Source organism: Larus michahellis, chromosome 2 (assembly GCF_964199755.1).
Source record: "Larus michahellis chromosome 2, bLarMic1.1, whole genome shotgun sequence".
NCBI classification, from domain to species: domain Eukaryota; kingdom Metazoa; phylum Chordata; class Aves; order Charadriiformes; family Laridae; genus Larus; species Larus michahellis.
The window spans coordinates 157,153,336-157,165,677 of NC_133897.1; the positions used below are offsets into that span (position 1 = coordinate 157,153,336).

At 44.0% G+C, this 12,342-nt stretch overlaps 1 protein-coding gene across 17 annotated transcripts in view; it reads right to left on the reverse strand.

Annotated features, from left to right (window-relative positions):
- MTSS1 (MTSS I-BAR domain containing 1) overlaps positions 1-12,342 on the reverse strand; it is a 128,462-nt gene that overhangs the window by 25,950 nt on the left and 90,170 nt on the right. For 9 of the 17 annotated variants that reach the window (XM_074577813.1, XM_074577801.1, XM_074577810.1 and 6 more), the window contains 4 exons: positions 9,329-9,413; positions 7,990-8,081; positions 6,139-6,213; positions 337-348 (listed from right to left, as the gene is read on the reverse strand). In XM_074577813.1, coding sequence (XP_074433914.1) covers positions 337-348; positions 6,139-6,213; positions 7,990-8,081; positions 9,329-9,413 — 264 coding nt within the window. The remainder of the gene's footprint in view (positions 1-336; positions 349-6,138; positions 6,214-7,989; positions 8,082-9,328; positions 9,414-12,342) is intronic. The other 8 variants (XM_074577809.1, XM_074577812.1, XM_074577811.1 and 5 more) reach the window with 1 other exon arrangement.

The window sequence follows — 12,342 nt, forward strand, 5'->3', positions numbered from 1 at the left end:
ATAAGATATTAAATTATTTGAACATCACCTCGATGACATGTCTATTCCATTTAACTTCTCTCCCAACTGTGACATGATTTATCAGTCCATGTTAATCCCTTTCTAAAATAAACCAGAGGTTCATCTACAATACTGATTTTCTTCTTTTGCAGTGTTCCAATTAGATGCCAAAAGAAAAATAAATCAAAAGATGGTTTGTTCATTAAGATTAGGCGATATTTTAGTTCCATTAGAAATTAAAGTCTAGGCAGTTAGTGGAGACCAGACACCATAAAGAGGCCACAGCAAGGGCTACAATAAACCAGCCACCAGGGTTACAGCATGGCACAGACTTACCCAGAGCCTCAGCTGTCAGGCAGGTGCGCATGGTGAGAAATGGCAGGACACAAAATTGACACAGAAAGGAAAATAAAAAAAGTCAAACTGGTATTCCAGCATTCCTAGAGTTTAGACATTATCATCAGTGCCAAGACAAGAGAGCGAGCAGTTTGGACTAGACTATTTTGGCTTCTTCCGTTGCTGATAAAGACAAACGCGTTAGCTTCGCTTCCTGATAGGCTGTTGCAAACGAAACTCCCGGTTATTTACCATACAGTTTTATTTTAAGAGACTTAAACCAGTTTAGGAACTCTTGTTTAGCTTGCAGATTCTTAGGTGAGAACGTGTTAACCCGCGCTTCACAGTTAAGTGCACAACACAGACATCTGTCAAACTCTGGTCAAGCTGGTTGAAGTGGCACAAAGCTCATCCCCTCGCAGGGAAGAGGGAGCTCGGGAACTTGCAAAACTCCAGGCGGGTGCTGCGTTAGTAACCACAGCGCTTTTTGATGTTCTCTACTGCAATTACTGCAACAGATTGTTAATTAAATGAAAAACTAATTGCTGATGCAATGTGGAAGAACATCAAAAAGATTAACCATGATATGTATATTTTAATTAAAAAACTTTATATATAAGGTTGTATATAAAGTTTATATACGAAGTTTTGCAATAAACCTGGCTTGCTGTCAAAAAGCGGGGAACTATCAAGAGGCATTCAAAACTCAAGGAATGAAAGTAAATCAAAGAAGTATCTCTGGTCACTTGTTTTGCAACGTGTCTTCATTGAATTTTTATGAAGTGGAGCTTACAGTATAAGCTTGCGGGGGGAAAAAAAAGAAAAAAAAAAACCCCGCACACCATGGCCTCATCCACACAGGATTTCTTCCCTGCAACAGATAAGGAGAATTTTCTCATTAGCCTCCCTCCTCCTGAGCCGTATCGCACTGACTCCAGAGCGAGCTCTGGCTCTCGCTTCAGTCACCGTGCCACACTTGACCAATTTAGAGGAACGAGGCCGTCTCCTAGCAGAGGCAGGGGGTGGCCGGGGGTCCTCCCTCCCCAGCCTGCCGCTCCAGGCAGGGCGAGGGCCAAGTACGGAGAGAGTGCAAAGCACTTGAATGAGAAGGTCAGCATTTGCTTTAAGAACTGAGATGTTCCTCGGTTATAATTACGTTGAAGGACTTCATGTCTTTCAGTTAAGAGTCACGGGGTTTGCACAATCATCCTTGAAAGGAATGTAACAATATTAGAGTTTCAAAGACCAGAGTGTAACACAAAAACAGCTGCAAAGGCTCTAAAACCAAAACAGGTCATCTTCGCTAGCCGGGGGGAGGGGAAGAAAAAGCACTTTTGACAGTATTACAGTAAATAAATAGTAATGCTCTACTCTCTCAACTTCATTAAAAGTAAGAATACTTTCCAAAACTGCTGCATCCTCAAAAGTAGAGGTTGTGAGTTTGAATACTCAACATCGATGGGACACAAGATGAAATGTTGTACTGAATGTTGAGGGCGTTCTGCAGAAACTTCTACGAACGGCTTAGAGATAAAACTCAGTTTTCACATTAACACGTGTTATATTATTGAGAGTGTTACATGAAACTCCTTTTCACAAATCCACTTGGATTTAGACATTTTCCTCAAAGCTCACACACAGTTCCACATGAAGAACCTGAAAATTAAACCTACCAGTCAAGTTACAGGCAGAAGGGAAACCTGTCTAGTTAATCATTAATAGCCAAGCTGAAATAAAGAAAATAAAGCCACCATGCACTCCAGATTTTACATATACATTCAGCTATATTTTAAGTTAGTCTTGACACTTTTTTTTTAAATTAAGAATCATGCATTTTGTTAACTTCCCAAAATGGTTACATGCAGAGCCACAGCTGCTGTCTCTCCTCTGAATTCAATATAGCATCAACAGCTTCTAGCAGCTATGGATCCACTTATGAGGCCTTGACTCAGCAGAAACCTAAATACGGAATTTATTTTAAATATACGCATAATTATTCTGCTGACTCAGGTTAGCTGGGCTAACTTCTGATGTCCAGTGTTTGTCTGAAAACAAAGAGCAATTCAGAAGATGTGTGCAGTTCCACGCACTGCGTTGCTTAATCTGTTCAGACAAGAGCGAAGTTTCAACACTGGGGAGGGCAACACGTGCCGTGGGCCTGTTCCCCTTGGGAGCAAGGGGGTAAGGAACAGGATGACACCCCCAGGGACTGCACGGATCTGGGAGGTGCACCAGGATCCTATTTAGACTACGTATATTTGGACTTCATAGGGATTTTTTTAATTTATTTTTTTTACAGTCAAAGACAACAAAAGGAATGAAAATGATCCCCGTAAGGTCTTTTAAAATGTAAGGTCTTTTACACGCAGGCATGTCATTTTACCAGATATACTCTAGTAAACTTCCAAAAAGGACCCCTAACACCTCCTGGTTTTCTTTGGAAACCTTGGCATTTTCCCTGTTATTTCAAGCTTTGGAAACACCTTTATTGTAATTAACACACCTACTCTGCAAACATACTTTCTAATAAATGATCTTAAATGCCCGGCCTGAACTTTCAACTTGGCCGCATGGAACCAGAACAAACAGAGACCGTGCAGAAGCCAGAGAACAGGCAAACCCCAACGTATTCAGCAGCTCAGCGCCCAGGTGGGGTGCCCAACCTGCAGCCTCCTGCCAGGACAAGCCACGCAGCCCACGGGCCTCTCTCCCAAACGTCCTCCAGACGCAGGCAAGGAGCAAGGCGCTGCTACGCGTGCTGCAGCCGCGGCTACGAGAGGGAGCCCCTGCAGCCCCACGGGGCAGGGAGAGAGGACACCACTGCCGTGACGCGAATGAGAGAAGCAGAGGGTTGTATTTGAGTTCCTAGATCTGAAGCTGCCCAAAGCAGAAGAAAACCACTTTCCCATCCAGTCACAGCAGAGAAAGCTTGAAGGACGTCTTTAGTAGCATGCGCGGTGTTTAAGCAAATCCAGAGTTCAGCACACATCTCACTTGCCCGCAGGTGATCATAAGGTTAATTCAAAAATATTCTTACAAGCGCTAGGAAGGGAACGAATTGGTTGTTTTAGAGTTCCCATAGGTGAGTCAGTAACTTCACAGAAAAAACAAAGGGACAGGTCCTGCTTGAGGAAGAACAGAACAGAAGAAGTCAGTCTGAGCCACAGGGAAACAGGAGAGTCGAAGACATGGTAAGACGTTCATGCACTCAGCCACATGCCTGCCAGGACAGTTTCACCCAAGAGCTTCCCTGCCCACAGTTCAAACCTCATTTGCGACCCAAAGCAGAATCACTTCTGCAGCTTTATCATTTTATAAATAAACCCCTTCTTGATTTTTTTTTATCCCTCAGTGACAGCAAGAGCAGCACACTTCACCACATAGAACACGAAACAGATCTATCAAGGTGGGTACGTACAAAGAAGTTCTCATAACATTTGACATTGCACTCAGACCGATGCTTTATTCCTTCAAGGTAGGGATCAAAAAGGCAAAGAGGGGAAAAAGCATCTGCTACTTTTTATTCTTCTCTATTTAAGCACTGTAGATAACTTGCAAGAAGACAGGGTGAACCTGCTCCCACCGCCTGCCCACTTGTGCTGGGAACCCACAGGGCCAGCAGATTTGGGCACTCCTTCTCACAGCCATACGAGCCTCAACACCTCACTGCATCTCTGCTCCCCAGGGGCCATGAGAACAACTCTCAGCTCCTCAAAAACATTGCAGCTCCTCCTTTCCCCTGTACTGACTACCCGGGAGCCTTCACTGCTTCTGCTTTCCCCGTACACCTGCCTCCGCGACCAGCCTGAACCCCACCTCAGTCCCAGTGGGTTTGTGCTCTGGACCCAAACACCACACGTGTGACAGCAGTTCGGAGGGACACAGCACAGAAATACAGCAGGTTCATCGACAACTCCAAAAGCATGTCATAACAGCAAAATTAATCAAGGGAATGACATCTAAAAAGAATAACAAGAAAAAAAAAAAAAGACTTCAATCATCGCACGGCTGCTATAAAAATAATAGCAAAATGAGGCCTGTTCCACTTCCTGCTCAAAGATGTTTAATGAAGACACCAGTGTGCTGACCCTCTTTACTAGCCATGGCCCACATTAAGGGAGGGAGGTATGAACCCAGAAAATCCAGAGAGAAAGTCCACTTGCTTTAACCATTGCTGACAGACACCTACGGTGGTATCTGCAGTACAAAAACAGTGGGATTTTTTTCCAGAAGGCTTTAAGTGCTTCTCTCTCCTCTTCCCACCTTACAGAAAATGCTGCCTCCTCCTCCAAGAGTGCAGATTGATTTATTCAATACTCAGAAGCAGGATAAAAGGGAGATGGAGCCAGTCAGTGAAACAGGTTCAAAAAATGGCTCCTTCTTCCCAGATCATGGACATGCTTTTCTCAGCTCTCACCTGCCACACATTGAGTTTGTACCACACAGGGACAAGATGCAATGAGACCAAAAAGGGGGAAAGAAAGAAAAAGAAACAGAGGGAATATCACAGACTCTCTGAAGCTGTTGTTCTGAAGTCTGACAATTCGTCACACAACATGAGAAACATGTTTATGCATCACCCCAAAATAAAATCTTACCACAAAAAATCACGTCCCTCTAAAGATGACCATTCTGATTGAAAACACTGAACTTTTCCATGACAGACAGACACACAGGAACTACTGAGCTAAGCTCCCTCTTGCTGGCTTCCATCTCGCCCTCCCTCATCCCTCATCTAAAGTCAGCTAAAACTCAGGAGCAGTTTTCCAGTCATGTGGCTTTCCACCAGCATAATTATTGACTCACCTATTAGGACGGACAGTTAGAGACAGCTCATCTGTTCTGGATAACACTTACATCATTTAAAAAGTTAAAGAAACTCCCCGCCCCAGCGTTTATTTCGCTTGTCCCTGGGCTCACAGTTTTCAGGCAGGAGGGGAAGCACAAGTTGCAACCTGCAGGCTGGGAGCTGCTCAACGCACGCTTCCCACCCGGCTGGGAAGAGCCCAGTGCCGGGAAAGGGAACCAGAAAGTCTGCTTCTGTACAAGCTCTGTATCTTTTTTCCAAAGCTTGGTGGGGTTTGCACGTGGCCAAGCAAAACCCTTAGTGATGGCAATGCTGCAGCAGTCAGCGATGCACGTTTCCATTACCATCATGATGAAACTCCTGTGACAAGGTGGTGGTGGGAGCGCAACAGGAGCATGAGACTCAGCTGCTAAAAGAGACAGATTGCCTTTGCGGAGAACTCCCTTTCTTTTCTTACTCATCTTTAGTTTTTTATGGTTGCCAAGTGCCCTCCCCCTGACAACAACCCATGCCACCTTCTCACATCCTGAAGAATAATGTAAGGTTTAGGAGATTAAAGGCTGTTAAAAAAAAACAAAAAAAAAAGTAGAAGAAAGGTGGTAGAAAGGGAGAACAGTGAGAAATGTTAATAGTTAAAGAACATTTACATAATGGCTTTTTTTACATTATTCCAAAAGATTCTAGAAAATTTTACAGGTATCTGCACAAGTCATGTTACCGTGTCAACGTTCCTAACAGGAATAAGTTAGCAGCAAGCGCTCTATTTTAAAACGTGATTGACTTTGTACAAACAGTTTTAAGGCTTTTGTATAAGAACATTAGACAGCAGCTTCAGAATATGATTTAAATGACACATAGTAATTGTACCCTGGTACGTACCAGGAATACATTACAGGGGAGCGAATTTTTACAATAGAAAGTCCTATCGCTATTCAATCTTTGTCAATGAGCACAGCACAAAAGGTTTCTAACAGTACAAGTATGGAGCAAGTTACCTTTCTTTGCTTTCTTCTGTAGCTTCAGTGTATCAGACGATTTCTTTTTTATCTCTTGTCGGGCTTTTTTGTATTCTAAAAAAACACACAGTCTCTATTATCAACATGCTCGATGTTAAAATGGATGTTTTTCACAGAACAGGCTATGTTTAAAGACATTAGACTACAAATTTTAAGAGGACAGCTACTATTAATTAAAGCGTCTTAAAACTCGCATTTTGTAGTGCCTATATGTTTGGCTTAATATAACATTTTAGGGTGTGAGCACATTCACATACCAAAATCTTTCCCAAATAAACAAAGCCTTTACAGAAATAACAACTGAGAACACGGTACAAAATTAGCGTGCTTTTCATTTCAGAGACTCATCCACTCTCAGGAATGGAAAACAGAGATGACAGGTTTCTCGAAACATCTGTGCTCAAAAACAAGTATCCAGAAATGGCAAGGCAGAGAATATCCTGTGATCCCTCTCCAGCATGAGAGTCAGGCAGGGGGAGAGGACGCTAAAACTTTGCCCAAGGAAGGGTCACATTGCCAGCTCTTTCTGATGAAATGGAGCACACCGCGGTTGTCCTCATTTTCAGATGAGCTGCAAATCCCGGGAGAAGTAAAATCCCAGAACAAAATATTCCACCTCTAATCCAGGCACACTAAAGGTACCAGATATGAAAACTGATACTTTAAAAAAAAAAAAAAAAAAAAAAAAGGATAAAAGGCATGTATGCATGTATATACATATACACATACACTTTAACAAAGGAGGTCAATGTTACTACTCTTCTACAGACGGAAAAACAGAAGCAGGCTGGCGGCGGGCACAGGAACTGTACTGGGGCCAACTGCACCCCCAGCACCCAAGTCTACCCATGAAACCCTAAACCTCACTGCCACTTTAGCCAGGGTCACCCCTACCTGCAGGAACCCAGGTGATTCCTCCCTCCCGCTCGCTCCCTGCTTAACACTCTCTGGAGCACAAGGCGGAAAGTTTTTCAAGAGCTGCTGATTTAGCTGCTTCTGTTTGACCACAGTAAAAGTGGGCCAAGAAGCAAATCCTCTTTTGGAGGCCAAGCACGCTCCTTCCCATCAGTTCTCACTCTCCCCAAAATAAATTGGTGATGTTGCTTCTTTCTGGCATAACAAAAGTCTTCAATTTTTGAGGGTCAGTGTCGAACTGTAACCTGCTTTCAGCACCCATGCTAGAGGGCCACCATCCCCAGCACAAGCCAAAGGCATCTACCAACATGCTCTTGCTGTGCAAGACTTTGCTGCCTCCTGCTCATTCCCCCAGGAAAGCCTCTAGGGCAGCCATCAGCAATGCAGCTCTGTGTGTCCAACGGCACAGCTTTCCCGTTCCCCAGGTGCACATTTCTGTATCGCACCAGACATAAAATAACGATGCTCAATGTTTCACAGGGCTGTGCATTCTCTGGAGAGCGCTATGGCTGAGACATCACACGCTCTTAGCGAGCTTTTAACTACCCCCCAGGGCTTTGCAGGGGTACATGTGGCATCTCCAATCCTCAGCGCTATTGGAGATCATACAGTGAGAGTGGGCTAACAGCGTTAAAACCGGTCACCGCTTACCAGCCTAGAAAAACAACCCATCCCTTGGGGTCCTGCAAACTAAACCTTCAAAATGTACACGCAAGGGTTAAAAATTTGTTAAGCACTTTGGGAGGGGAGCGTTTTAGAAGAGAAAAGCTGCGTCCTGGTTTGAGGCACAAACCACGACAAGTTGTTATACATATTTAAGCACGTCATTCAGTTCCCCAGTACAAACATGAAAAGAGGAAGAAAAGCTGATATTACAATCTTACTCCTATTAAAGAGTTCTTCCTCTGTAACTACCTTTTGCATGGTCTTTATCCAGTTGATTGGCCACTTTCTTCCACTCTTCCATCTGTTCTTGAAGTGGGTTTATCAGACAGTCAATTAAAGCACTAATTTTGTTGAAAAAACACAAAGAGCAATCAAATCCTGCAGATGCCCCTATTCTTATATAGAGAGCCAAGGTCAATATTGGAGTATTTTTACTTTTTGCTGCGACAGCTACCAGTGTCACAATGTAAATATCAGAACATAAAAATGTTTACGCTGGAGAAAGCAAAAGAAAGGACTGGATCAAAAAAAAAAAAAAAAAATCCACATCACAAGATAACCAGAATTACTGCGCAGAAGTTCAGGACAGTGAGGAACAGAATGTAAAGCAGAGAAGTGACCCAAAACAGGGCCAATGTAAACTGTTAGATCCTACTCATCTGTCACACAAAGAGCAGTTTAAATGGCTGTTCCAGAGACCAGAAAGGTTCATGCAGCCATGAAGATTATAAACTTAAATAACACATGTAGATGTACAAGAAGACAGAGCAGTTGTGCAAGTGAACAACCTCCTGCCCACCGATGCGCCTCACCTCTCACCAGCGGAGTCCACGATACAGCACTAGTAATGCTCCACTCGTTAACGAGATTGGCATCAAACCATTTAAACAGCTGACTCTGAGGTAACTAGAGACTAAAGTTGTCTCCTCACAGCCAATTTCACAAATATCTTTCTTTTAAAAGGGAAGAAACATCCCAGGTCGTCAGGCAAATGGGGAAGCATCATTTTGGTCAAGTATAACCCTTAAGTCTAGTTAAAAAAAGGCACACGTGCAAACTACTACTTACTTCAGCAGTAGGTTGTTTATGTATAGCCCAGCTTACACATGAGTTAATCCTCTCCCATTACCCCTCCAGTCTAACTTTCACTGCAAAAAATGGACGAGAGAATTTGCCTTTTCCATACTGGTTTGCCGAAAGTTTCTCTCTTGGCCGCAAGCTATTTGGGCTCTCCAGTAAGCTGAGGAAGCAGCACAACACTTGCTGCTGCTTTAGAACTTAATGACTAAGCTTTAAGTCCTGAAACAAAGACTGGTCGGTCACACCAGCAGCCGCCTGCTCAGCACTGAGCAGCAGGGACCGGCAGTGGGAATTTGCAGCATTTAGAGTGATTTGAGGCGACGAGCCCAGTCCCCAGAACACGGAGTGAAATCCATGTTCACAACACTTAGTGTGCTGCAGGGGAGAAAACAACTGCTGTTCCCAGAGATCAGCTGGAAAGCCACTGCTGATGAACAGCTTTAGGTGTGCCCCAGTAGCAAACGCAAAGACGAACCTCGAGCTCCAGGCCAGGCACGGAGCCACTCACCTTGAGAACTGACGGAGTTTGGACTCTATACTTCTGTGCCTCATACACATCCTGGTGAGCGCAGACCCAATCTCTCGGGTACCACCTGAAAAACAAAACACGAGGGAGGTGAGACCCCTGATGAGCTTCCTGCCCATGGCGTAGGCATGCCAGCCAGAAGGCAGGTGCCAAGTCTTCCAGAGCAACTGTAAAACAGATTCATAATAACTGTAGAATCAAACAGACTATTAATTGGGAAGACTTCAGGGTTATCTACCACCTTAGGAAGAGATTCATTCTTGTTCATCCAGAGACCAGAACTGAACAATTAAACATGATTAAAACACAGTTCTTCCCAGCAGCTTTATGTGCCCTGAGGCCCAACTCCATGGCAGAAGAGTTAAAGAAAAGGGTCTGTGATGTCAAAAGACAAGATGCAAAGCTGGCAAGCGAGTGTGGGCATCTACGGACAGTTTATGTCCGTATTTTGGAATTAAACCTTAGGGGATTTGATCCACTCGGCCCATCTCTAGACTCTGTAGACCCAATGCCTCGAAAGGATTTCGCTCCTCCAGAACATGTTACTAACCCTTCGTATCGCCTCAGACACCGCTGCGACGTACCACCCGCCGCTGCACCGCACGCACCCGCCACCTCAGGCCGCCCAGATGTCTTCCTGACGTCGCCAGAAGGTGGCGCTGTTTGCTCTACACCCTCACTCCTCTGACAACCGCAGGACGGCAAGAAGAATGTTTTGCAAGTGTTCCCCCTCCGAAGTTTTCCTTGGAAAAAGCACACATTCCTCCACTTCCCGCTTTAAGCAGCATTGCCTACTTTGATCAGCCTATAAAATTTCAACGTAATTTCGCTTTGGTTAGCGTTAGTTTCGATAATCGCTTAGTCCCTATTTGCAAACCAAATCTACTATTCTCAGGGTACAAACATTAACCTCGGTACAGAGCTTTTCCAGACTGTGGGATTCTCTGGAATAGCAAAGATACCAGCTTCTATTTAAATGTCTTGTTTGATTACTAAAATAACCTTAGACTCGTAATACACAGTAAAGTATCTTCCTTAGGTTGTAAAAATGGCATTGCACAAGTAAAAATATTTTCCTAGTAGAGAAACATGAAAATTTTAATAATTTCATTTATTTTTTAAGCACGAAAACAAGTCACCATCTTCCTGCGTTCTTGCAGAATTAAATCCTGTGCCCACGAAATGGCTCTGGAACAAAGACACTGAATAACTGGAACAAATTGTGGCTATTTGGTATTTTCCATTGTTCAAAAAGATAAACAGAAAGTCCTTTGTCACTTGCCCAATTACTCATGTTTTTATAAGGAGCTTTTGAAATAATATTATTTGCTAACACTGAAGAGCTGTAGCCTCGCTGCATACGGGGGGCTGGGAAAAGCATATGGATTCCAGCCTGGATCCGGACCCATCGCTTCCGGCGATGCTGCACTTGCACAAGCTGCGATAGACTCTGGTAACTTGAAGACCAATACAGATGATGGGGAAAGGCATAACGGAGAGAAAGCAAGTGGAGGAAGAGGACAATGTCCACAACAAAAAGCGGATCTCTGTCCCAAAACATGGGCGTTTTTCTCCGAAGCCACTGCCAAATAACAGTAAGTTGTCACAGCTTCATGCAGCACAACTCCAACGGCAGAGACACAGAAATGCACCAAACACTTCCACAGCCATCACCAGCCCAATTCCCAATCGAGTTTAAGCAAAAGGCAGGTTTTTCAGGTTGAAAACTCACCAAAACACTGGAATATTAGGGATTGTCAATGGTTAAGTGACAATGCTTTCTTAAGCCCAGTATATGAAAAAAAAAAAAAAAGTGTTTCAGAACACTAAATAGGAAATAAGGCATCATGTGTTTTGGAGACAAGGAAACAAGGGTCAGTTACTATTAATATTAAATTGCAAGGTAACACAATTTTAACTGAAAACCTAATAACCAACGTATAAATATATCCTCCCAACACACAGCACAGATGGATGGGCAAGGTCAGCAAAACAGCCATACGAAGTTAGGTCTATACATTGGTAGTTGTGCTTGTTTAAATAAACAAAACAAAACAGAACAAATAAAGCCTGGAATAAAAAGGTTATTCCACAGAAAAAAAACCAAACCCAACTGGTTGGGGATGAGAGGGGTTACTGATTCTTCCCATCTTTTGCAACTTCATGTTATCCGTAAGTTTTTACAAGTGCATGGACGTATGAGGGATTAATTTTATTCTGTGAATAAAGACTACTCTAACAAAGCGAAGGAAAAGGGAAAAAAAACAGTTTTGAGAAGTTTTTAATGCTCCTTCTGGAAAGAAGGTGTTGCAGAAGACGGGTTCAGAAGACCACTCGGGAACTCCTGGAGCAGCAGCCCTTGCCAACCATTCGCCGAGAAAGGTGCTGCTCAGCCCTCCCTGAAGAGCACAAATCCCTCCCAAAAAGCACTTACATTATAAACTCAATTTCCCTAAAAACGAAGCGCTGGTGAAGATGATCACTCCAAATGGCTACAACAAGAAAGGATTCCTGCTCCTCTGCAAAATCATAACTCGCTACAATCAATAAACTGAGTTTATTGACAAATAAACTGAGTTTACAACAAACTGAATTCAGAATAAACTGAGACTGAGTACCCTGGAAATGAGATTTCCGCAGTACCACAAAATATCAACATAGTGCTCGCAGCAAAGGCACGTCCCCTACACAGGCCCTCCAGCCGCCATCTCTCCTCCTCCTGCGATGGGACCGGTTAAGGAGTTCCCCACAGCCTCTTGCCACAAGGCTTACCATCCTGTTGGACGCAGAGAAGACCGAGCTTTGTTTTTATTCCTCAAACTTTCCCATTTGCAGACGGCTGCCGTCGCACCATGCGCCCGGCAGCTGATGGACCCACGGGGCATCCAGCGCTGAGGGGGGCAGGTGGTGGGCGACCACTGAAGAGCTGGTGTGTGCCAGCAGCTTCTGCCCCAGCAATGGGGAACCGGTCTCCGTTCAATGCATGCAGCGACAAT